Below are 24034 nucleotides of genomic sequence, written 5' to 3' on the forward strand. Positions count from 1 at the left end.
CAGTCTGCCTTGCCATACCCAGCCAGAGAGAGGTGACTCAGAGTGTTGGTACTGGATGCCTGGGCCATGCCGCACTCACTGTATGCCTCTGGGCATACTTCTACATCTAGAACAAACCTGGCTTTCTTCTACAGCCTCTCCCCCTGCCCCTCCCCAGCTCTGTCCCTCTCCCTCCTCCACTTCCCTCAGTAAATTCCTGCTCAGTAAACTCCTTCTCGTCCCTTAGATGCAGCACAAGCCTCACCTTCCCTGTGAAGCCATCCTAACTGCTCCAGACAGAAGTGTGCCCTACTCCAATCCTAGCAGGGACTCAGAGCTGTGCTCTGGTCTTCATCTGATGACTGTCCCCCACCCCCCCAACTGGATTTAACCTTCTAGAGAGCAGGGCCCTAGGTGAACCTCGCGGTAACCCTCAAGTAGTAAATGATCATTGGAGGAATTAGCTGCTCAACGAGATGACCACACAGTTCACCTCAGACACCCCCTTTGGCCTCCCTGTCCAGGAGTGTCGTGTCCCGGCTGTACCTCGGAGGAGAACATGGTGGCACAGGTCCCGATGCACCAGCAGACCACGGGCTTGGTGATACGGCCCTCCTTGATGCCCCGGCAGATCTTATATTCCTCAGTGCCCCCTATCTGCCAAAGAACAGGGAACAAGAAAAAGCCCACAAGTTAGTGGAACCCATCCCAAATTGTCATGGGCAGCACTGCACCAGGAAAATCTCTCCCAAATCAGGTGGGGGTCAGAGGCGCCAGGAGTCCTGAGTTACAGCTTGGTTAGGAAATGAAGAAACATGGGCTTTGGCAAAACAATAGCTTGGAAGATTGAGACTGGAGACAAGGAAGAATTGTAAAAGGGCAGTGGGTATCCTCTGGAGTCCCTGAGACTTCCCCTCCTTGATTTAAGAGTAGAAGATAAAAAAAAAAAAAAAAAAAGAGTAGAAGATGATTTTGGATCAGACCTGCTCAGAGGCACAAGCAAGGAATGGGGTGAGAGGACTCTCCCAAACTATGAAACCACTTCTTAATCCACCTATGCACTGTGAAGAGACCAATGTCAGCCAAAAGCTTCTTCTTTATTGGTACTAAAAAGTTTTGTGCCACCAAGAGGCAAGAACGTTTTCAGGAACAGACACGGCAGTTTTAACAGTGACAACTTTTATGGCCCAGGGTGTAGGGAGCGGGATTACCAGGGACTGTCACTTTAAGTTATATATAACCTAATACATGAGCTTTTTTTCAAAACTGGGGTCACACATTAGAGTCAGAAAAATAAAATTAAAAAACAAAACTCACCTCTCCAAGAACCACAATCATTTTTACTCCTGGAGTATCCTGGTAACGTAACACATGATCCATAAATGTTGAGCCGGGGTACCTGGTAAAAGCAGAGAGAACACATGGGATCAGGAGACATGGGGAGATGTATGTACAGGTATAGGAGGCTACTGTGAGGTTTTTTGTGAGTGTGGGTGTCCAGTGAGGGCCCAGAGATGCCTCAAGAGGCAAGGGGTGAGGTGGGGGGTGGGTAATAAATGAAGCACAAGGGAAAGGAAGGAGAAGGGAGGTTTGCTTGGCAGTAAGAGATGCTTATAGAGTACATGTGTGGTGGCTTTAAAATATGGCTGAAAGGGGCACCTGGGTAGCTCACTGGTTGAGTGTCTGCTTTTGGCTCAGGTCATGATCTTGGGCTCCTGGGATCGAGTCCCGCATTGGGCTTCCCACAGGGAGCTTGCTTCTTCCTCTGCCTATGTCTCTGGCTCTCTCTGTGTCTCTCATGAATAAATAAATAAAATCTTTTTTTAAAAAAATATGGCTGAAAATTCTTTCAACAAGGTGTAATCTCATGCCTCTCTTGAATATGGCTCAGACTTGATGATTAGCTTCTAATAAACAGAATGTGACAGAAATGACTCTTTGACAATGGCTTCTGTGGCAGGGTTATAAAAACAGCTTCTGTCTGGCACTCTCTTGAATTGCTCATGCTGGGGGATGCTGGTCACTATGTCTTTTTTTTTTTTTTTGCTTACTATGTCTTGAAGAACACTGAGCAGCCTATGGAGAAACCCACAAAAAAGCACTGTGTCAGCCCTGAGGATGAGCTACCTCTAGCCTCAAGCAGGCCTTTAGCTGAGAATAGCATCTCGGCCACCTACCACTTCACTGCACCCTACTCCTCCCCAAGCCACAGCTGCCTACTTGAGCCACTCCTGAACCCTGACCCACAGAAACCAGGAGAACAAATGTTCTATTATAGTTTGAAACCACTCAGTTCACATAACTTTTTTTTTCTTTTAACAAGCAATATATAGCATACCAATATAGCATGCCAACTGATGTCCCAGGATTGGCAGGCTATTGCTAGGTCCATATACCGGTCTGTATATATAGTTGACCCTTGAACAACGTGTGGGTTAGGAACAACAATCCCCACACATGCAGTCAAAAATCCAGTATAACTATAACTCCCCCAAAGACTTAACTACCTACTGTTGACCAGAAGCCTTACTGACTACATCAGTAATCGATTAACACATATTTTATGTTATATGTGTTATATACTGTGTTCTTACTCTAAACCAAGCTATAAAAAAAGAGAATGTTATTAACAAAACCATAAGAAAGAAAAAAATAAAGTACTATACTGTATTTATTGAAAAAAATCTAAAAAAAAAAAAAGAAGAAGAAGAAGAAGAAAGAAACCTGCATATAAGTGGACCCATGCAACAAACCCATGTTGTTTGAGGGTCACCTGTATTTTAATTTTCTCCTACCAAGTGAGTTTACAAAAGGATTAAGGGCCAGGATGTGACTCTGTAGATCTTCAAGAACATTATAAATCCCAAAGGGACAGTGGAATGGCCTAGATTTATTTGAGCTGGAGCCCATTGTCAGGGAGCACCGGGGACAAGGGTCCCCCAGGCCATGGTCCTAAAGACCTGGGTGAGAGATCTTTCTCACTTGGGAAGTCCATCTGACACAATACAGGAGAGTCAGGAGACAGACAAGGTGACTGGCTCTCCCAATAGCTTTTGGTTGAGGGAAACAGCAATCGTAATAATAATAAACAGCAATGGCTAATGTGTATTATGGCATTAAGTACTAGTCATTACTCTAAAATAATACTCTACTGAAGGGCACTTGGATGGCTCAATTGGTTAAGTGTCTGCCTTCAACTCAGGTCATGATCTCAGAGTTCTGGGATTGAGCCCCAGATCAGGGAGCCTGCTTCTCCCTCTCCCCCTTACTCGTCCTCTCTCTTGCTATCTCTAACTCAAATAAAATCTTAAAAAAAAATAATACTCTATTGATAATATCCTGATTACCATTCACACTAACAAAAACAATGAATATACTATTTGTGAGATAAGAAATAGAGATTTGGTCTCTGTCCTCAGTTCCTGATGCAGAGCTCCTAAAACCCTTGGAATTTCCTAGGTGGTAGGAGTGTCTTTTGTTCTCATGAGGCAACTCCCAGTGGGGGCCTACAGAGCCCCTGGATGGAGGCTGGCTGCTAGAAGACCAAGCCGTGATCAGAGGCTTGGAATTATCAGCCTTACTCACCATCCTCTGCAGAGGGGAGGACTAGTGATTGAATTTATAATCGATTGTGCCTATATGATGAAGTCTCCATAAAAATCCCTAAAAAAGGGGGTTTGGAGAGCTTTTGGGTTGGTGAACACACCAATGTGTTGGGAGGGTGGCGTGCCCAGAGAGGGCACAGAAACTCCATGCACTGCCCCCCGTAACTTGCCATACGTGTTTTTTTCATCTGGCTGTTCCTGGATTCTGCAAGCCATTCGAGCCAATTACCAAACCCAAGAATTAAGGTATGGAGACCCCCAATGTATAGCCAGCTGGTCAGGAGTATCAGAAGCCTGGACTTGGAATTGGCATCTTGTGGGACTGAGCCCTTCACCTGTGGGATCTGGTACTAACTCCAGGTAGATACTGTCAGAATTGAAACGAACTATAGGACACCCAGCCAAGAAGCGGAGAACTGCTTGATATGAGGAAAAAAATCCCAACATTTGGTAGCCAGAAGTGTCAGTGAGATCATGGAAGAAAGTAGAGAAACAGTTCTTCTGGGATTCCTGGGTGGCTCAGCGGTTAAGTGCCTGCCTTCAGCCCAGGGCATGATCCTGGAGACCCAGGATCAAATCCCACGTCAGGCTCACTGCATGGAACCTGCTTCTCCCTCTGCCTATGTCTCTGCCCCTCTCTCTCTCTTTCATGAATAAATAAATAAAATAAAATAAATTAAAAAAAAGAAACAGTTCTTCCTTTCACCATTACAGACTATAGCTAGACCTGCTGAGTACTTGCTAAGTGCCAGGTCCTGTATTAGCCACTTAATATAAATATTACCTCACTTAATCCTTCCAACAACCCATGAGGGGGGTGCAATTATTTTGCCCATTTGATCTGTAAGGATGATGGAGGTCCAGGGAGGGTGAGTGACCTGCGCAGGACACCTCCCTGGTAAACAGAGAAACTGGGATTTGAGCCCCCTTGCTCTGATTTCAGAATTAGTCCAATCACTGCATTCTGCTGCCTCGCTATGGCCACAACTCAGACAACAAACAGAATTACCCCTAAAGCCCAAACATCTTTGAAAAACACCTTTTCCTGTTTTTTTCCCCCTGATTTCATGCTGATGTCATTCCTGAGGCAGAGTAGAAATGCTCTGTTTTATGGACTCAACTCAGCAGCAAAGAGCAGAGACTGGAGGACCCAGTGCCCCTCTTCTCCCAGACTGCCACTCCCAAGTGTGGGAGGCCTGCCTTGGCCCAGCTGATCACCTGTCCCCGCCAATGGCCACACCCTCATAGACGCCATCTGTGGTCCGAGAGATGATATTGTTGAGCTCATTGGACATGCCCCCAGAACGCGAGACGTAGGCCACGCTGCCAGGGCGGTACAGCTTGGAGGCCAGGATGTTGTCCAGCATCCCGCCTGTATTTCCAATCTTAAAGCACCCAGGCTTGATGCCTCCAACCTGTTGAGGAGGCAGAAACAGTAGTCAGGGAGGAAGAAGCTCCTGATCGACCACAGAGCTCAGGGGAATCACAAAGCCCAATACCACCTGCTCCCCCCACTCTGGTCAGGATGGGGAGAAAATGGTCCGAGAGAGCTAACTACCTGCACAGTGGGTTTTCAGCTCGGGAAGTATCTCATCTCCCTGTCAAGAGCCATTACGCAGGTAAAAAAGAGAACCTTCCTTGTAAAACATGGCTTACTACTGCGGATTCAGATACGTATACTCAGGCTTAAGTCACCTCCTTTGGTCTAAAAGGGCGACGGCACCCAGGACAAGTGTAAAACACATGTGTGTGCCTCTGCTCAACGTCACCACCCCCTGCCTCAGAGATGAAAGAAAGGCCCCTTGCTTAATTAAAGAATCTGACCTTTAGACAACTTTTTAATGCAATAGCTAAGGAAAAACAACAATAAAATATTCTCAGAGTGATTTCTTTCTATGTGATGACTTTTGGGCAAATAAAACCTATAAGTAGATTCTTCCTTGGATCATAGTGAAAGGAATAATCAAAGATTGCTATGGTTGTATGAAGGTGGACTAACACACACAAAAAAACCCTTAAAACTATAAAGTTAGCCCCTTAAAACTATAAAGGTGATACAGACCAGGGAGGGAGCCCGTTAAAGTAACTGAATATGAACAGACTGACTTGTAATGGTTATACTCTGAATCTTTTCAACCCAAGAGGGAAACAGAAGCATTAGTAAGTTAGCTTTCTGTGGGACCAGAACTTCGTAAGACAGGCTTGAACTTAAAAGGCTTTCCAGAAAGGACACTCACGGTGGCAGGTCCGATGATGGTCACTCCCTTCTGGTCTGCCTTCTTGATCAACTTCCTTGTGAGGGCCTCAGGGATGCCTTCAGCTATGATGGCGATGGTCCGGATCTAAAGGACAGTCCCTTCCTGTTAATTGTGTGCCTCAGATGAAGCAACGAGGACCCACCTTCCATGCCCCCTTCTAGACTCTAAGAATAAAGTAATGTTAATGGTATACAAACCCTTCTTCCTACAGGGCTCTGTCCCTAGCCTGATGACTCCAACTCTTTCCCAAAAAAGAGGTGTAGACATCCAAAACCAATCTCCACTGGTTAACACCACAGTAATTCAGTAACCAAGAAGGAGCAAATGTTTCTGAAAACCCTTCTACCATCAAAAGTGTCTATATTCTCTCCCATCCAAAAACCCACCAGACTCAGACCCACCTGATCCCCACCTGTCCTGGTGCTTGTTCATAAAGCAGGTATCTATGGCTTTTTCCACTGTATCCTCTGAGTCTCTGACTCTATGTCTCAGGGTGGGTATGGAACACAAATGAGCTGCTTCCACACTCAGACCAGAGTGGGCTGGAGGAGAAAGCCAGAAGGAGTGGGGATGGGCAGGAAAGATCAAGAACTATCTCTCTTTGGTTCTAGACCTGGGGCCAGCAAACTTTTTCTGGCTCCTTTGGTCATATGGTCTCTGCAATAACTACTAAACTTTGCCTCTGTAGCAATGAAGACAGCTGTGAACAATATGTAAATGAACACAGTATGGCTGTGTTCCAATAAAACTTTAGAAAAACAGACAGAGGGATCCCTGGGTGGCGCAGCGGTTTGGAGCTTGCCTTTGGCCCAGGGCGCGATCCTGGAGACCCGGGATCAAATCCCACGTCAGGCTCCCGGTGCATGGAGCCTGCTTCTCCCTCTGCCTATGTCTCTGCCTCTCTCTCTGTGACTATCATAAAAAAAAATAAAAACAAAAGTTATTAAAAAAAAAAAAAAAAGAAAAACAGACAGGGGGCTAGGTTTGACCCTTGTCAGCTACAGTTTGCTGAACTTTGCTCTAGAATGAAAAAGCAGCTCATTTTCAGCAGCTGTGCTTTTGTTTTTGCTTCACCGAGATGGGAAAACAAATTTACATTCTCCAGTCTCTCCCACACTGTACTAAGCCAGTCTGGGATCAGACAATAATTTTGAACAGAAAAATCAGTATCTTAGTCTATAGGCTCTTACAAATCAATTAACAAAAAGACAAATACCTTAACAGAAAAAAAAAAAAAAAGAAAAAGAAAAAGAAAAAAAGGAAGAGCAAGTCACAAAATATAAATGGTCAATAAATGTTTTTAAAAGCTCATCTTAATTAATAATTACAGATCTGCAGATTAGGGGTGCCTGGATGGCTCAGTGAGTTAAGCATCTGCCTTCAGCTTGGGTCATGACCCCGGGGTCCTGGAACCTAGCCACCTCACAATCCCTGCTCAGCAGGGAGTCTGCTTCTCCCCTTTCCCCCTCCTCCCACTTTTGTGTGCACACTTTCTCTCTCTCAAATAAAATCTTTAAGAAAAAAGATACGCAAATTAAACAGAATGCCTATCACTTGTCAAATACATGCTTGTTTTTCTTAGAGAGAAAGAGAGGGCGCGCGTGGGAGCAAGTGTTGAGGGACAGAGAGAGAGAGAGAGAAAGAGAGAGAGAATCTTAAGCAGGCTCTATGCACGATGCAGAGCCAGACGCAGGGCTTGATCACAACCGGAGATCATGACCTGAGCTGAATCAAGAGTAGGAGGCTTAACCAATTGAGTCATCCAGAGGCCCCAAATACATGTTTTTAAAATGCAAACATTCAGAGTTGGCCAGGGTACAGAGAGCAGGCCTTCTTGAACCACTGATGGAGTTTATGTCCTTACAACTTTTCTGGAGGGCACCTGCAGGATGGATCAAAGGCTTCTGAATCTGCACATTCTTATGCAGCAGTTTGACTTCTAGATACTTATGCTGGGGAAATAATTAAGCATATATGCAAATATTCATCTAAGATGCTCACTGCAAGACCAGAAAAAGCAAAACTGATGTTGCCAATGAATATTTATGGATGTGAAAAGAGTAATTGAAAAAAACGGATTACAAAACAGCCACGGACAGTATTATTCCACATGTTCAAATCCAGAGAAAAAAGTGGAGAAGATTAAATTCAAATGTTGGCAACTATGTTTCTGAGAAATAGAAATTGACTGAGGTATTCATTTTTTTCTCTTTACCTAAAAGTATTTAAGTTTTCTCTACAATAAACATGTAATAGGGACCCCTGGGTGGCTCAGTGGTTAAGCGTCTGCCTTCGGCTCAGGGCGTGATCCTGGAGTCCTGGGATCAAGTCCTGCATCCGACTTCCTGTTAGGAGCCTGCTTCTCCCTCTGCCTATGTCTCTGCTTCTCTCATGAATAAAAAAAAAATCTAAAACAAAACAAACCCCACGTAATAATGTTATAATAAGAAATTGCTTTTGATTCTGTTGTGAAAGCCAGTCTTAGAAGCACAACAAAGACCTGGGTGGGGAGGGGGAGCAGATGATCCTGAACGGACTCTTTGTTAACCTAGTTAAGCAGTGCTGTCCAGCCTGCCTGCCCTGTTACCTACCCTGTTACCACCCTACCTCCTGAAGATCAAGTGTATCCAACCACTTTCTCCCAAACCACCGGACAGTCCTGAGTGCCAAGCCATTTGTCCCAGGTGGCAGTGCTGGTAGACACCATGCAGGAGCTTTCCCTGCTTCCCCATCCCAATGCCCGCTGACCTACCTGCGCATAATTCATGGTCTCAATGGTACTATCATAGGCTGAGCGGAGAGAGGCAAAGTTGATCAGCACATCTACTTCTGGGTGTTTCTTCATGGCATCAGCCATGTTCTTGAAGACAGGGATCAGGATCTCCTTGTGACCCCAATAAAACTTCTGCTTGTGGTCCCCACTGTGAGAAAGGAAGAGTAGGAGGGGTCAGAACACCCCTAAGCTGTCAGGGCTGGGGAGGGGGAAGCCAAGGGGTGGAGCTTCATCTAGAAGGTGGAGAGACAGGGTCCCACGTGTGTGAAACATCCCCCAAGAATATGGATCACCCCAGTCTGGGATGGCAGATGCTTCCCCAGCAAAGGGGGTAACCTTGCTGGCTCCCCAAACTCTGTCTCAGTGAGGGAGATGAGATGACAAAGTCTCACTTGGCAGCCATCTCTAGCTTCCCGCCTCGGTGGGACTCACGTGAAAGGGTACACCATGGCAGCCACTGAAGGCTCATCTCGGGAGCAGACGTAGTCAAAGTCCAGCATGCCCTGTACGGCCCGGGTCTGCATGCCCCACACGATGGCCTTGGTGTGGCGGCTGAAGAGGGTGGCACTCTTTCCTGGTGAGCAAAGACACAACGAGTGCACCCAGAACACACACTCCGGGGAGACCCTCAGGGCTGCCACACCCCTCCATGCCCAGGTCCAGGGATGGGGGACTCATCACCACGGCAAAGGGATGTCAAGAGGATGGGATTCTGAGAACTGCAGGAAGAGGTGCCTTGGTCTCTCTGCAAAGAGGTGGCAGAGAGAGGGAAGAGAGCTAAGAAGGCCTGCCTAGCTGGTAAAGAGCTAGCAATCAACGCAGAAAGGATTCCCAGGCAGAGAATTCCCACAGGGAATTGATTCACAAGAGAGGCATGTCATCAGCATTTTGCTTACATGTCAATGAAGGCTTAATCAATTATTTTTAAAGCCACTGAGAAAAAAAACATCAAGCTCTCCCAATTTTAGTAGGCATGGGACTTGAATCAACCTGACAATCATCACCTTTAACTCTGGACATAAACCAGCTTGGGTCAGGATCCGAATCCTCAGGATTCTAGGTCAGCATGGGCCCAAAGAAGAGGCTGGCCACAGTCTTATTTCTCCTGAGGTTCTGGCTGAAGCGCACTGGCTTCTCGGCACCTCCCAACTTTCTCTGCCCTGTGTCCCTCCTGCCCGCCCCCCTCCAGCAGATGGGCCTTTCCTGCTCAATGCTCCAGGGCAGCTCTCCAACAGCACAAAGGAATGAGAGGCAAGAGAAGGGGAAAGAAAATCTGTTACAAGTGCTTCCTTTGCCTGAAGGGAAAGGCCCCTTCATCACTCTGCAGACCGGTGACCTGACTCTCCCATTCTCTGCAAGTCCCCAAGTCCCACTGCAGGAAAGTAGCCCCCAGGGGAGGTTCTCAGCTCCCCCAGGGAGAACAAGGCACTGAGCTCAGTGGCCATCTGGTATTGATCAACCTGGTATACTAGCGCAGGCTTGGCTCCTTAGGTTCAAGATCCAATTAAATAAATTTGAGATCACTCTCCCTAGGCGTGCAGGGTTCCCATCCCTACACAAGCTTGCTTCTTCCCTTTCAGCTCTAAGCTTCTCATACCAGAAGGCTCCTGCTGTTCCAAATACCTGGGACTTACTGTCATCAGACTTACTGGGGTTCTCAAGAGACAGGAGATCACAGAACAAAGGAAGCCACCTAATCCAGTACCCTTGCTTCCCAGGCCCCGGAACCTGAAGCTCAGAGATGCCAAATGATGGAGATCCTGCCATCTCGCATCAGGGCCAGATTATATACTAATTTATGATGCAACACAACCATGCAAGGGAGGAGGGTGTGATCCAAGCCAGGAGGGCCTGGCCTCTCCCCACCCTCAGGGGGGGAGCCCACACTCCCCCAAGTCAGAGTGTGAGCAAACACACACACATGCATCTGTCTACCTAAGACTACAGAAAGGAGACTAAACCTGGAATCTTTACAAGCCCCCACCCTGCACTTCCAGCATAAAAGGGGCAGATTTCAAGCGTGCTCCTCTCCAGCACAGAGATGGCAAAGCCAAAGGCCATCATCCTCATCCCACCAGCAGCATGAGTCCCTGGGAACCCATGCTACAGGCTACCATCCCCCCACCAGGCTACTCCACTGGCTAAGTAGGATAAGCCCACCCCCTGGGTGGAAGAGCTCTCAGAACTGGGGTTAGGCCCCAGTTCTTTCCACACAGGGCTAGGTCTAGTCTTTCAAGTAACAAAGGATCTTTCCAGAGACAGGAAACATAGGGATTAAAGGCAGATGGTGAGAGGACTGCATTCTTGGCTTTTCTAGGGGAAGATATTTGATCTAGCTTAGCTGCCCCTTCCCCTCCCCTTAGCAAAGAATCAAAGGTCATCAAGTTTTCCCCCTTCCCCAGGGAGAATTCTCCCACAGAAGTGAATGTCAAAAAGTTCAGTGGAAGCCCTGAGGCATTGGAGGGATGAATCCATTCACGTTAGTCAACAGGGGAACATGTGTTTGCACAAATGTGTGAATGAACACAGCAAATGTCCTCCATAAGCAGTGACCTCATACATCAAAGCCCAGGTCCCCTCTACAGATTTATTGCACATCCATCTAGGCTTATACCTCTCTCCTTGACTTGTCTACCCTGTCTTCCACCCAAAACCCAGAGAAATCTAAACCTGTTGCTGGCACTGAGAGCTCAGGGATGCAGCAGGTGGTGGTGAGGCTAGATGGGAAAAGTAAGAAGAGACTCTAAGACGGAGATGGGAATCCTGGAGGGCAGCTGCTGCCCTCCTTGCCCTTGGGCTGCCACTCCCCCTTCAGCTTCCATGGCTCCCTCATTCCCAGGACGCCCCTCCCTCCTCAGCAGGCACCACTCCACTAAGACTGTGGGCCTGGCTCTTACTCCCACACTCCCTACCCTGTCCTATTGGGAGTGTGGAGCCAGAGAGAGCCAGCCAGGAGAGTGCTGAGTGGAGGTGGGAGTGACTAAGTAGCGGCAGGACAGCGAAGGAGAGCGAAGAATAGGACTTGGGAGCAAACAAAGCACACGGTAAGGCTATATAACCCGCTAACCAAAGCCACACACAGAGCTGGGGCGGGGTGGGGGCATCCTACCTTGCAGGGATCTTGGACTTGGGACTGAATCTGTCAAAGAAAATGACCAAGGCAGCTGAGTTACCTGCTGGTGGCTGGAGGCTTTGGAGGGAAAGGGTGGGAAGAGGGAAGGGTCCCAAGAACAAGCCTTGTAGGGCTCATGCCCTCAGTCTCTTGTCTATTCCACAATAGACAGGAGTGAAGCCAAGAGAAGAGAAGAGAGCACTGATCAGCAGAGCAGAAGAAAGGGCCAAAGGGCAAAGGGCCAAAGGGCCAGAGAGGGGGCGGGAAGGGCAAGAAGGCTTGGAGGGGGTGCTAAACACCAAAGACCCCCAGGCCTGGAGCAGAGGCAGCTGGCTGAATCCACCCTCATAATGTCAATTCCGGGTTATCCCCACGAAGCACAATAAGACAGTTACGTCACTGTAGCGTTGGATGTGTCACTCTGTGCTGTAGACAAAGCTACTGGTTTGGGAACTGCAGGAAACAGCTACAATCTCGAGTGCCTGGAGCCCGTGTAACTGTTTCACAAAATGCCTCATGCTCACACTGTGTGTACCAAAAAAGAGGCAGCATCAGCCCCACGCTAATGCCTATTATCTGATGCTGGCTGCAAGGACTGGGTGGCAGGGGTCGCATCTGATGAACCAGAGGATAAACAGGGTACGCGAAATGCAGACAGGCTGGTATCTATGTGTGCTTTTACGGTGGGTTCGCAGGAAGGGTGATGGGTGGTACCTGTAATAACCCCAGGAGGTTGCATTGACAGGAACCACCACGTGGGTGCTTCCTTTGCAGTCCCAGCTCTAGGCTCCTGCTCTCCGCTTAAATACAGAGTCTGGGAGACCTTGCCACCTCCGGGTATTGCTGTCTCCCTGACTCCTCCACAGCTTCCCTGCCTGGCTCACATGCCCCCACAGGAAGTAAGGGGGTGGAAGAGAAGATAGCGAGGAGTGGGGTGACCCAGGCACAGTATGGGTCCCTCAGTGCCAGGAGAGCCCACAGGAAGGCTTGGAAAGGCCCGAGTTTTCATGTCCTCACATCCGTTTGGCCCATGCGCCATACCCACTCTCATAGCAAAGCCCAGCTTTGTGCCCCAGCATGGCCCGCCCCAGTAAAACCTGGATAGGGCAGGCAGACAGGGGTGCCTGAGCCTGCTGGTAGTTACCTTGTGGCATGGCAGGCTTGGCCTTCTTTGCGGGTGCCACCTCATCAGCCCTGGACTCAGAAAAAGAGGCTGTCCTGCTGGGAGCTGGAGTCTGGGGTGGGACAAGGAGACAGGGTAAGAGTCACAGGTAGCAACTGGGAAAAAGAACTATTTGGTCCTTAAGCTTTGGTTCCTTAAGGCCCAAAGAAATCCAGTAACAAGAACGATGCACATCCTCTACAAAGCGCTTCCAAAAGTATTATTCTAACAGCCCTCTTGAGATACGAATTAGTATTGTCCCATGTCACAGATGAGCAAACTGAGGCTCTGACACATGCCAAAGCCCCACTCTTAACAGGATTAAATTCAGGTCTGATTTTTAACCCCCTGATCTAACCTCGATGGCTTAGTCAGTGCAGTATGCGACTCTTTATCTTGGGGTTGTGAGTTCAAGTCCCATGCTGGGTGTTGAGCTTACTTTAAAGAAACCAACCTTTTTCCCCAATGCCCCCAGATGGCTAGGGACAGAGGACAGGCACTGTGTTCTAGATGGGAGGAAGGTTATGATGAGGAGGCAAAGATGACACAGCATGCTTTATGTAGAGGACATGTGGCACCTACCGATGTACTCCCACTGGCATTGAGGAGGAAATTTGCAGTGTGGGCTGCTGTGGGTGGCTGGTTGGGGATGGGCCGGTGACCCAGAGCCATGCCCACAATGGCTGTCATATGAGTTTCAGTGCCAAAGACATGGATAGGGATCCCAGTGGTCTTCCCTAGGAGGGAAAGAAAAGAATCCATCATTCAAGTCTTCAAATAAGTACCCAAGTCCACATGACTCTACAAAGGCCCCTGACATCTAGTGCTTTTTTCTGCACAAGACCAATTATCCAGGATAGACCAACTGTCATATTTTCAGCATCAAGCAACTCTTTGTAAAGATGACCTGCTGAGTAAAGCAAGAAAGCTTTGCTGATACCCTGCAGTGGCCACAAGCATAATTAGGGTCTGCACTGTCTTGTTGGAAGCTGGCCCCTGGCCCCCCCAACCCCACGACCTTGACATCTGCCTGGCTTGGCCTCTGTTTCTGAGCTCCTGGGCTTACTTCCTTGGAGCTCTGGTCCTTCTCCTTCCTCTGTTTGGAACCCTTTGGAGTGCCACCTCCTGAGAAAGGCCTTCCCTGACCTCCTCCCCGCACCTGCCACTCCACCGTATGCATCCCCACCGGACAGCATCTTCTTTTAGTAATCATTTACTTGCTTACTGTCCTCCTACTTGAATTGCCTGTGACAAACATTCACCGTGCTGTCCCCAAGGGCTGGGCCCCCAGCAGGAACTCAGCGGTCAGTGCAAATGAGGCCTGGCACCCCTTTAAGTAAGTAGGTGGGTTGTTTGCCAAACCCACCAGATTTGGGAAAACAGGAAGATGGGAAGCTTTTGCCCCTCCAAAATAAATGGAGGCACGACCTGCTCCCGGAGCAAGAGCATCTTCCGTCACCCCTCTGACATCTCACATGAATCCCTGCCCCACAACTAACTCTCTTAGCAATGAGGGCTGCACGGAAGATCAAAGTTGCTGGTGACCAATTCACATTCTCAGGCTCAGTGAGGTTAACTTAGGGAGACACAATTTTAGTCCAGACTGAGAGGAGGTCCCCAGCTTCTGGAAACCTCTCAACGTGAGGTCTCAGGAACCTGCCGGAGACACTCAAAATGCAGAAGGGAGAAAGGAAACCAAAACAGAGGCCACCACCCTCTTGTCCCTCATCTTAGCAACGGACAATGCTTTCCCATTTACCAGTTACTTGCCCTTCCTCTCCCCCACAGCCCAAGAGGTCGCCACCCTCCTGCCTCTGAACCTACTGTCCACCTGGCAGCCAAACAACCCTTCCAACCCTAAGTCAAGGTGTGCCACTCCCTCAGTCTTGCAGAGATTGCCAGCCCAGGGCCATGGCCAAGTGCCCCTGGTACCTGTACCACCCCACATGGCTCCCACTGTCTCCCCGCCTCACCTGCCAACAACCTGCCTTTGCTCCCTTGGTCCTGCCTGCTGGTCTAACACAGTAGCACGCTCCCACACAGGGTCCTGGGACTTGCCCTTCCCTCTGTGGTTGCCGCTGAGCTGCTCCCTCCTCTCCTCCAGCTCACTGCTCAAATGTCACCTTTTCAGTGAAGCATTCGCTGATCACTCCATTAAAACTGGTCCTGTCCCCCTCAACAAACACACCATCCCTTTATTTGGCTTTGTTTGCTTTTGTGGCACCTAGTGCTACCCGATGTTACAGTCAATGTTCACAACAGCACAAGGGGCCTGCTATCTGTCACATGTGCAGCTCTAACTCTGGTGCTTGGCATAGAGCGGGCGTTCCACAAATATTTGGTCAACAAACAGCTGAATGGAAATGCTTTCTGAACCATTCTGAAGTTTAGGTCAGGGGTTCTGTCAGATGAGCACAGAGAATGTTAGCAGAAGCAAGCTGCACATCCAGAAAGGGGAGGGCAGGAGTACTGAAGTGTCTGCTCACGGAAGTGAGCCTCTTCCAGAAAGCCCACAGAGGTAGGCCACTATATGGTGGTTTGGGAGAGAAAAGGTTCCCATCTTACCGACTTCTCCCATCACCCGCAAGCCCTCTTGATAGTTGGGGCCACCTCTTCGGACAAAGATGGTGACCTCATGCTCTTTCAGGGGCCCCTGGTAATCTCGAATCGCTCTCACGATGCCCTGGAAGCATGAAGGGCCAACAGACATTTGACTAAAAACAAGGCAGTCATAAGTCAGTTAGTTACAATTACAATAAACATACCAGGGTGCACATAACGAAAGTGGCTTCCTCATGGAGAAGCATGGCAGGCACAGGCAGCCAAGAGTTTCACATGTGTGGATTGGACTACGCACAATCAACTGCAAGGCCTGGGACACCCAGGCACTCATGATGTGGCTGACACAGTATTGCAGGATCTGGAAGTCACGCCCCACAACACGCAGGGTGCTGGCTCCAGCCATTATCTCTTATTGCAGTCTGGGGGGAAACTAAGGCCAGGGTCCTATGCAAGAGTTCTCAGAAGTATTAGGACCTGGTCCACTTATTTTTATTTTTATTTTTATTTTTTTTAAATTTTTATTTATTTATGATAGTCACAGAGAGAGAAAGAGAGAGAGGCAGAGACATAGGCAGAGGGAGAAGCAGGCTCCATGCACCGGGAGCCCGACGTGGGATTCGATCCCGGGTCTCCAAGATCCCGCCCTGGGCCAAAGGCAGGCGCCAAACCGCTGCGCCACCGGACCTGGTCCACTTAAATACTAAAGCTTCTTCCAGCAATTTCATGGAACAGCCCTTGCAAAGAATATCAACTCTGGAAACAATTTGGGACAATGTACAGGTACATATCAGTTCTGTCTCTCCATACAGGAGGCTGGTTCCCTCAGTCAGGAGTGGAGTGTCTACTGTCACCCAAGGTGAATGCACTATACCCAGTTCCTGCTCCAGACCTGAGCACCCAATCAACACTGCTGCCTTTATTATAGGATCACTCAGAAGTGAACACAAAACTGTCAAGATTCACCTGTTTCAGATTTGTTTGTTGAATTGGGACCAATGAAGGAGACCCTGTTTTAGGATAAAACTGACAAGGCCTGGTCTTCCTATTTCTTTAGAACTCAGATTTTCAAGGCTGACATTTATTTATTCATTATTCTCAAGACTTCTAGCAACGACTAAATGGGACACATTCTTTTGAATAACCTCACTGAGCAATCAGACAATACAGAACAAGAAATAGCCTCCTAGGGTGGCTGCTCAGAAGGGGATGACTCCCAAGCCATTATAGTGCTGCCATTCTTCCTGACCAGCAGTCATACTCTGAACTGAGTGCTCACACCCCTGACCTGGGCACACAGACCCAGGCTAATAGGCCCTGGCTGGCTGAACAAGAGCCCCAGATCACTGAACCATTTTCCTCATTGTGACCTTTAGGAGAAGACCCGAATCTATCCCGGTGTCTTCTGCATCCCCAACAAGGAACCCTGGGATAAGCACACCTACTGAATTGGGTAAAAGTCATGGGAACCTGCTTCTGCCTCAAACCTTGCTTATGGAAACCTCCCTTCCTGACTTCCCCCAAACCCACACTCCCTAGAAGCTGCATAGTCCTCTGTGGCTGATTACCTTGAACGTGGCGGCCACATTGGTGAAGTTTGCAATGCTGCCTCCGATGATGAGGATCTTGCCTGTGTTTGAAGTAGAAGGGTTAGAAAGGTAGACATGAACATCTTACCAGATAGCCAACAACTAAGGGAGTTCAAAAGCAAAGGTTCCCCAAGTGTTAAGAGGTATCCATACAGAGGCTGGGTGGGGCAGGGAATAGGCTGGCTTCCCTTGACGTCCGTTCAATCTTAACCAACTCAGCCTTCCATCACCTATGCCACCAAGCAGGTGGTTAGGAACCTCTACATTGTTCCTAGTTGGCACTGAGAAACTCAGTTTGGTTTCTGGATACCCCTAGTGGGAATCTCTTCTGGCCCAAGGGCGGGAAAACTGGTATGTGTAGTCCCCAAACACTGGACAGGTGGTAAAGGGAAGCTGGAAATCCCACAGCCCAGATAGTAAACGTAGAATTGGGCCACTAGGGGTGCCTGGATGGCTCAGTCAGTAAAGCATCTGCCTTCGGCTCAGGTTGTGATCCCTCCTGGGATGAGTCCCACATCGGGCTCCCTGCTTGGTGGAGAGTCTGCTTCTCCCACTCCTTCTGCCCTTCTCTCTGCTTTGTGCTCTCTCCCTCTCTTGTTCTCTCTTTGTGTCTCTCTCTCAAATAAAAAAGATCTTAAAAAAAAAAAAAAGAAGAAGTAGGCCACTAAGATCTGAGTTTATAGCAGTTGTTAAGAGCACACTGCTACCCCCTTTGCAGTCCCTCATAGGGCTTTATATACATATCACTTCCTTGCCTCTCCAGAGCCTACCACATTTAACAGATGCCACACTGCACACTGTCTAGTTGGAGAAACAGAGGTCCAGAAGCTGAAGGACTAACCCCAGGCTGCAAAGGACTAGGACCACCACCCAAGTGCCTTCTCGCCCAAAGCTATTGCCACTGCAGCACAAGGGGCTGTCCTGGGGAAGGAGCGTGTATATCTCACCGTCTGGGTGCTTCTCCCGGGTCATGAGGGAAAGGATTGTCTTGGCGTAGTCATAGGTCTGCTGTTCGCTGGGGGCACCTGAGTACTCCCCGTAGTTTGCCAGCTCGTTGACACCCCCTAAGTCACAGATGGTATCACTGCCAGGGAGACACAGAAGTCAATGCTGGCTCTGACTGTAGTGGCAGAGGGTGGCAGCCGGGTGCCCAGGAGGACATGTAGATGCCCCCCAAAGCCCAGTAGCCAGCCCACGGAGCCAATCTCTTGGGACTCACACCCTCCAGGTCCACAAAAGGCATGCCTGAAGATCAACTGCACTACACCAGACGCTCCCTGACAGTGAGCTCTGCTAGCCCCAGGCCATTATGGGGCCCTAGACTGATACTGGCAAGTCAAAGAAACAAGGAGCACTTCCAGACACAAGGAAAAATCACATATTGCAGGAGTCCCGGCCAGGCTACCCAACAGGGAAGTGAAATGGTTGCAGCTAGAGGAGGGTCCAGCCAGGCACAGAAGGGAACATGGTAGATCACTGCCTAGAAATAGTGCAGAACCACCAGATATTGCAAACGGTATAGAATACGATCCCAGGGCAGCCCTGGTGGCACAGCAGTTTAACGCCGCCCGCAGCCCAGGGTGTGATCCTGGAGACCCGGGATCGAGTCCCATGTTGGGCTCCCTGCATGGAGCCTGCTTCTCCCTCTGCCTGTGTCTCTACCTCTCTCTCATGAATAAGTAAATAAAATCATAAAAAAAAAAAAAGAATACAATCCCAATTTTCCTGTGGAATGTGAAAGTATGAGTACTTATACAGGCATCTAAACAGCTGGAAGGATAAGCAGCACCGTGCTCACTATGGTGACCTACTGGGAGGAGGGGTGGGGAAAGAGCCGGGCAACATTTACTTTTAGGTTCTTCTCTGCATTTATCATACCTGTGTGAAGCACGTATCATTAATCACAGAGATGAAAACCAATAAAAAATAACCTCATTTGGAAGCCAACAAGAAAGTTGCAGAAGGTAGCATACAGGCTTTTACCAGAGCCTCTGCTCTGCATGAAGGGGAGAAAATGAAGAGCCCCACTCCGACCCCCACCCCGACCCCAAGATGAAGCAGTCTGCTCCAGACCATACACACGTGGACTCCGGACACACCCAGCTGCCATCCCTGCAGCAGCCCCTCCATCACCTGTACACTACAGAGGCGCCACCTCCGGCCACCATGGTCCAGATCCTCCCCTTGGGGTTCAGCAAGGTCAGCTTCAGACTCGCCCCACTTTTGGCATCCAGGTCTGCAATATAAGCTTCCTAGGGACCAGAGAGCAACAGGTGGGCCCTGGAGGTACCCCCTTCATTGGGTCCCAGCTCCCAGGACCCTGCTCCTTTCCCTGGAGACACATGAAGAGGTCCTCAGTTGCCTTAACAGGGCCAAGGAGAGGAGTTGTGTAAGGTCCTATGTGCCTGGGACAAAACATGATGATGTCTCTCAAGTACCGAAACCCCCATGGCCGCAGTCACTGCCTCGGGACACACTTCCCAACTCCTTTCTCTCTGACCTCAAGTTCCTGGCCCTCGTTTCAAGCCCCAGGCCTCACTAGGTCACCCTGCTTCTTTTGTTTTGTTTGGTTTGGTTTTTTTGGTTACCCTGCTTCTACCATGGCCCCCACTCCCAATGTCCACCTGCAGGCCCCATCCCTTCTCCCAGCCCAGCCTCTTCTCCTGGCCTCAGCTATGACTCACAGGCCTGATCCTGTTGTGAGGACCTCTCAAGAGGATGAGGTAGGAAAGAGCAATTAAAATTCTCAGCAAGTGGCCAAAAGAACTACCTTCCTCTGGCAGGATTAGCAAGAGCCACTCGGAATTATCAACAAATCAAGTTAAGAGCCCAGGGAGGTTGATTAAGAGAGAAGTCTAAAAGGATTTCTGGCCATGATTCAGAGGCTTGGCTGACTCCCACTACCCCCTCCTCTGGGGTTTTAAGAAAATTAAATGGTTTCAACCTTCCTTTCCTGCCAAATGTACAGCCCACGAGGGGAGCCTGATGTTCCTCTGAGATCAGTCACCCTCTCCCAGGTCCCCCTCACCCTCCATCTCCTCCCCAGAGCAGCCTTACCTCTGGATAAGCCTCCCGCCCAAAGGGAGGAGGGAACTCTATATCACCCCATTTCACTTTGCAGATGTAGTCAGCCGTGGCATCTATCTTAGCCGCCAAGTCAAGGACATAGACGCCATCTTTGGTCACAACTACAAGAAAAGCAGAGGCAATCAGAGGCAGACCCCAGGCAGAGACAACCACCAACCTCCAAACACCTCCACAGGCTTCCCCACACACCAACCACCTCCCTCCTCCCCCCGGGGGTCCCACCCAGACTTAATAACTAACTGCCCAGCTCCACAGAAGACCAGATGGCCCTTCCACACAGCTTTTACCCCATTAAAAGAAAATCATTTAAGATCACTACCCCTCAGCCCTGACCTACAGGTAATGTGACAGGGAAGTCTGTTTTAGTTGCCATGGCATTAAAAAAAAAATATGTATGTATTTATTTATTTGAAGGGAGGGGGGAACACGTGTGAGTCAGGGGAGGTGCAGTAGGAGAAGGAGAGAAGCAGACTCCTTGCTGAGCACGGAGCCCTATGATCCCACAACCCATGAGATCATGACTTGAGCATAAGAATTGGACACTTAACTGACTAAGCCACCCAGGTACCCCTATGCCATGGCAGATTTTAAACATTTCCTGAAATGCTACATTCTGGGCACCTTGGTAGCTCAGTGGTTGAGTATCTATCTGCCTTTGGTTCAGGTCATGATCCCTGGGTCCTGGGATCAAGTTCCACATCGGGTTCCCTGCAGGGAGCCTAATTCTCCCTCTGCCTATGTCTCTGCCTGTCATTCATTCATTTGTTCATTTACAAGTAAATGAATAAATAAATAAATAAAAATCTTAAAAAAAAAAAAAGGAAGAAAGTACAATGGTACATTCCATACCTTAAATCTAACCATTGACCCTTCCATAGCTTTGCCATTAAAACAAAAAGCATTAAAGTAAAGGCTGCTGTCAGAATACCCCTGATGGGAAGCCCAGAGTGTGTACATCTGGGTTTCCTGAGGTTGGCTGGGAAGCCTTCAGTGTCTGGGGAGTGAGAAGCCACGGGGTGCACTGGGCCCCCAGCCAGGATTCACTTACTGCCATCTAACTGGACATTCATCTTCCCTTCACCCCAGGGCCATTTAGCTAATTAAGTTAGCACAGAACCATCTGGTTCATTAGAGGGGCTGCATCTCCAGCTAGAATCTGGAATCGGACTTTGCCCTGAGCAGTCCTGGCCAGAGCCAGCTCACGCCACCCTCCTCTCTCACTGCCTGAGAGGCTTGGACTAAGGTCTTCCCAGCCTTGGGGCTCAATGATTGACCAACTCCTGGGGGGGTGCTCTGAGGGCACTCAGAGGAAAGAAGGGCCTGAATGGTCAGACCTGTGCAGAGGCAGCCCAGATCCTGGCAGTACAGCTTAACCCACGGGCAGGAACACCCAGTAGGTAGAGAGATCAAAATCAGGACTTCCCCATCACAGAACAAATTGAAACCAAAGAAAGCTGGAGTTGGTCAAAGAGGAATAATCATGGTCTTCTGAGAGCTCAGAAACAGGAGATTGCACTCCATGAGCCCAGACATCCCTCTGCAAACACACTTGTCTGTATTGCCCTCTACCAGTGTTGGGGGTGGGGTCTGGTGTTCTGAATGTCAATGTCAGGGTTACCACAGGCACTGGGACCCTATTGTAACTGACCCTCGCCCAGGCCCACCCCAGCAGAGCCAGTTACCAAGGGGGTTGATCTCGAGGTAGGTGAAGTACAGATCTTCATAGAAATTGAAGAGGCCAGAGATAAAACTGGCCAGAATCCTAGAGGGGGAGCGAGAAGGGGATGGTCAATCCTCAGGGAGCCACGGAGCAGGCTCAGCAGCAGCCCCTCAAACATGCCCTCTCTACAGCAACCTCTCACTGCCACTGACAGCTCCACTTCCTAACACTCGCCCTGCCAACCTCTCATTTTCTTCTAGTGAACCCTGCTCCCTGGACATCACTCTTCAGCCATCCAGGCGGAAAGGAGCTGTCAGGCATTAAGCTGGAGGCGGTGATGCCAGACACAGGGGCAACGAGGTGAGGGACACTGCTGGCATATTTCAATGTGAGCCAGCCTCCTGTCCGCCCCCAGTACCCGTCCCTCCTCGGGACGGGTACAGGCTGTGCCCACCCTCCCACCCAGATGCTGGGGCAGGTCAGCAGATGCCCTCATGGGGAAGACTGCCTTGCTTTCCCTACTCTGTGCCCTGAGCTGTCAGCCTTCCCCACTTCCCTGATGCCACCTGCCTGCCCTCCCTCTCACTCAACTCTTTCTTGTCGCCAGGAGCATGGACCAGCAGGTGTTTCTTGATGTCCTCGGGATTCAGTTTCTTGTCCACACCAACGAGCAATTTCTGGGCTTTGGCATCCACGTCGCCCACGTCCACCCCACCTTCATGGTGGAACAGAACATAGTCCCCTTCTCGGGTAGCGTAGATGCAGACATAGAACTCCTCCGCCTTGAAGGGGAAGCCAGTACCACAGGAGTGAGGGGCACTCACCTGGGGAGCCCAATCCCTGTCGTCTCATTTCTAAAACCCTAGTAGAGAACACTCACCTGGGGAGACCTGTCCCCCATCTTCCCCTCGGGGACAAGAGGAGAGAAAAGGTCACTGCCTCGCTAGCTGACAACCTCAGCCACTGTGAACTGACCTGGGGGAGGATGCCTACCTCTAAGTCTTTCTCATCTCAGCGCTGAGAAGTTCCCTCTGTTATGAGCCTTGATTCCTCCCTGCTACAAACTAAGTCTTTTCCTTCATCTCTGGACTGCCTGCTCCATGGCACCCTCAGACCACTGGTGAAGCTTCAGAGACTCTGGTCCCTTTGACTTTTCTCCAGTAGCTTCGTTTCTTCTTTTACCATTTTAGGGTTGACGAACACAAAGGAAGGGAGAAGACCCAGCCTGAAGCCACCTCACACATACCTGACTGTGGGGAACGAAGGGTTCAATCAGAAAGTTCTTGAGGAAGCCTCGGGCCTTGCCAACCTATGGGGATCAAGGAATATAAAGCTTGGATGGACAGCATATCTTGTTCCCCAGGACAGGACTGCCCTCTGCTCCTCCCGCCTGGCTGTCCCATCGGAGGTGGGGCCCAAGTACTACTGCTACAACATCTGACAGAGCTAGGTTTTCCAGGAAAAACAAAAACAAAAACAAAACAGGGCAATGGGGTCACAGACCCCTAAGCTAAAGAAGTCTTCATGAGATAGTCTTTTCCGTTCACTGCCCTCATTCCAGCTACACTTTGAAGTGTACTGACCTCATACGTTCTTTTTCTGCCTCATCTAGAGGCTGACAAACAAGCTGGGCAGACAATGTTGCCCCAGCCCCAAAGTCACAGACATCAGGAGTCCTCTCCCTCCTGCCGTCAGCCGTGCAAATTAAAGAGCCCAGACAAATCAAGGCACTCCATCCCAGAGCTCAACCAGAGAGACACCACCCAAGGATGGAAGTCCAGGCCCAGGGAATAGCAGGGATGGGTGCAGGGGGAGGGAGTGAGAACCTGACAGGGAAAACTTCACACACACTTTCCTGGCTGAGGATAACAGACCTGCAGAGCTAATCAGTTTGAGTGTGTCCCTGGAGCCTGCTGAGGCGAGACAGTCCTCATCCCAGTGTGTCCCGAAGCCCCCGCCCGCCCATGTGCGTCACTGCTGAGTCAGGAACCAGACAGTGATCCATCAGAGCTAATGAGCCGCTCCTGCTGGGACTGACGCTGCTGCCAGCTCAGACATTGCTGGCATCCCCCTCCCAAGGGCCAGCCTAAGGACCTCCCTGGAGATAAACATTCAGCCCCTAACCTTGCCATCCTCTCCCCAGACGACTGCAAGCACAAAGGCCAGTCAAGATCCCTCTGCCTCCAGGTCCATGTACGACTTTAAGAAGCCCTCTTTAAAAAAAAAAAAAAAAAAAAAGAAGCCCTCTTG

At 49.5% G+C, this 24034-nt stretch overlaps 1 protein-coding gene across 6 annotated transcripts in view; it reads right to left on the minus strand.

The window, feature by feature from the left end:
* ACLY (ATP citrate lyase) overlaps nucleotides 1-24034 on the minus strand; it is a 44805-nt gene that overhangs the window by 13824 nt on the left and 6947 nt on the right. For 4 of the 6 annotated variants that reach the window (XM_077853211.1, XM_077853209.1, XM_077853206.1 and 1 more), the window contains 17 exons: nucleotides 23031-23093; nucleotides 22376-22566; nucleotides 21807-21886; nucleotides 20095-20225; nucleotides 19171-19289; nucleotides 17985-18121; nucleotides 17017-17078; nucleotides 15455-15572; nucleotides 13472-13626; nucleotides 12872-12962; nucleotides 11725-11754; nucleotides 9048-9189; nucleotides 8595-8763; nucleotides 5822-5926; nucleotides 4803-4999; nucleotides 1297-1378; nucleotides 526-636 (listed from right to left, as the gene is read on the minus strand). In XM_077853211.1, the coding sequence (XP_077709337.1) occupies nucleotides 526-636; nucleotides 1297-1378; nucleotides 4803-4999; nucleotides 5822-5926; nucleotides 8595-8763; nucleotides 9048-9189; nucleotides 11725-11754; nucleotides 12872-12962; nucleotides 13472-13626; nucleotides 15455-15572; nucleotides 17017-17078; nucleotides 17985-18121; nucleotides 19171-19289; nucleotides 20095-20225; nucleotides 21807-21886; nucleotides 22376-22566; nucleotides 23031-23093 (1983 nt within the window). The remainder of the gene's footprint in view (nucleotides 1-525; nucleotides 637-1296; nucleotides 1379-4802; nucleotides 5000-5821; nucleotides 5927-8594; nucleotides 8764-9047; nucleotides 9190-11724; nucleotides 11755-12871; nucleotides 12963-13471; nucleotides 13627-15454; nucleotides 15573-17016; nucleotides 17079-17984; nucleotides 18122-19170; nucleotides 19290-20094; nucleotides 20226-21806; nucleotides 21887-22375; nucleotides 22567-23030; nucleotides 23094-24034) is intronic. The other 2 variants (XM_077853212.1, XM_077853210.1) reach the window with 1 other exon arrangement.

Source organism: Canis aureus, chromosome 16 (genome assembly GCF_053574225.1).
Source record: "Canis aureus isolate CA01 chromosome 16, VMU_Caureus_v.1.0, whole genome shotgun sequence".
Lineage (NCBI taxonomy): Eukaryota > Metazoa > Chordata > Mammalia > Carnivora > Canidae > Canis > Canis aureus.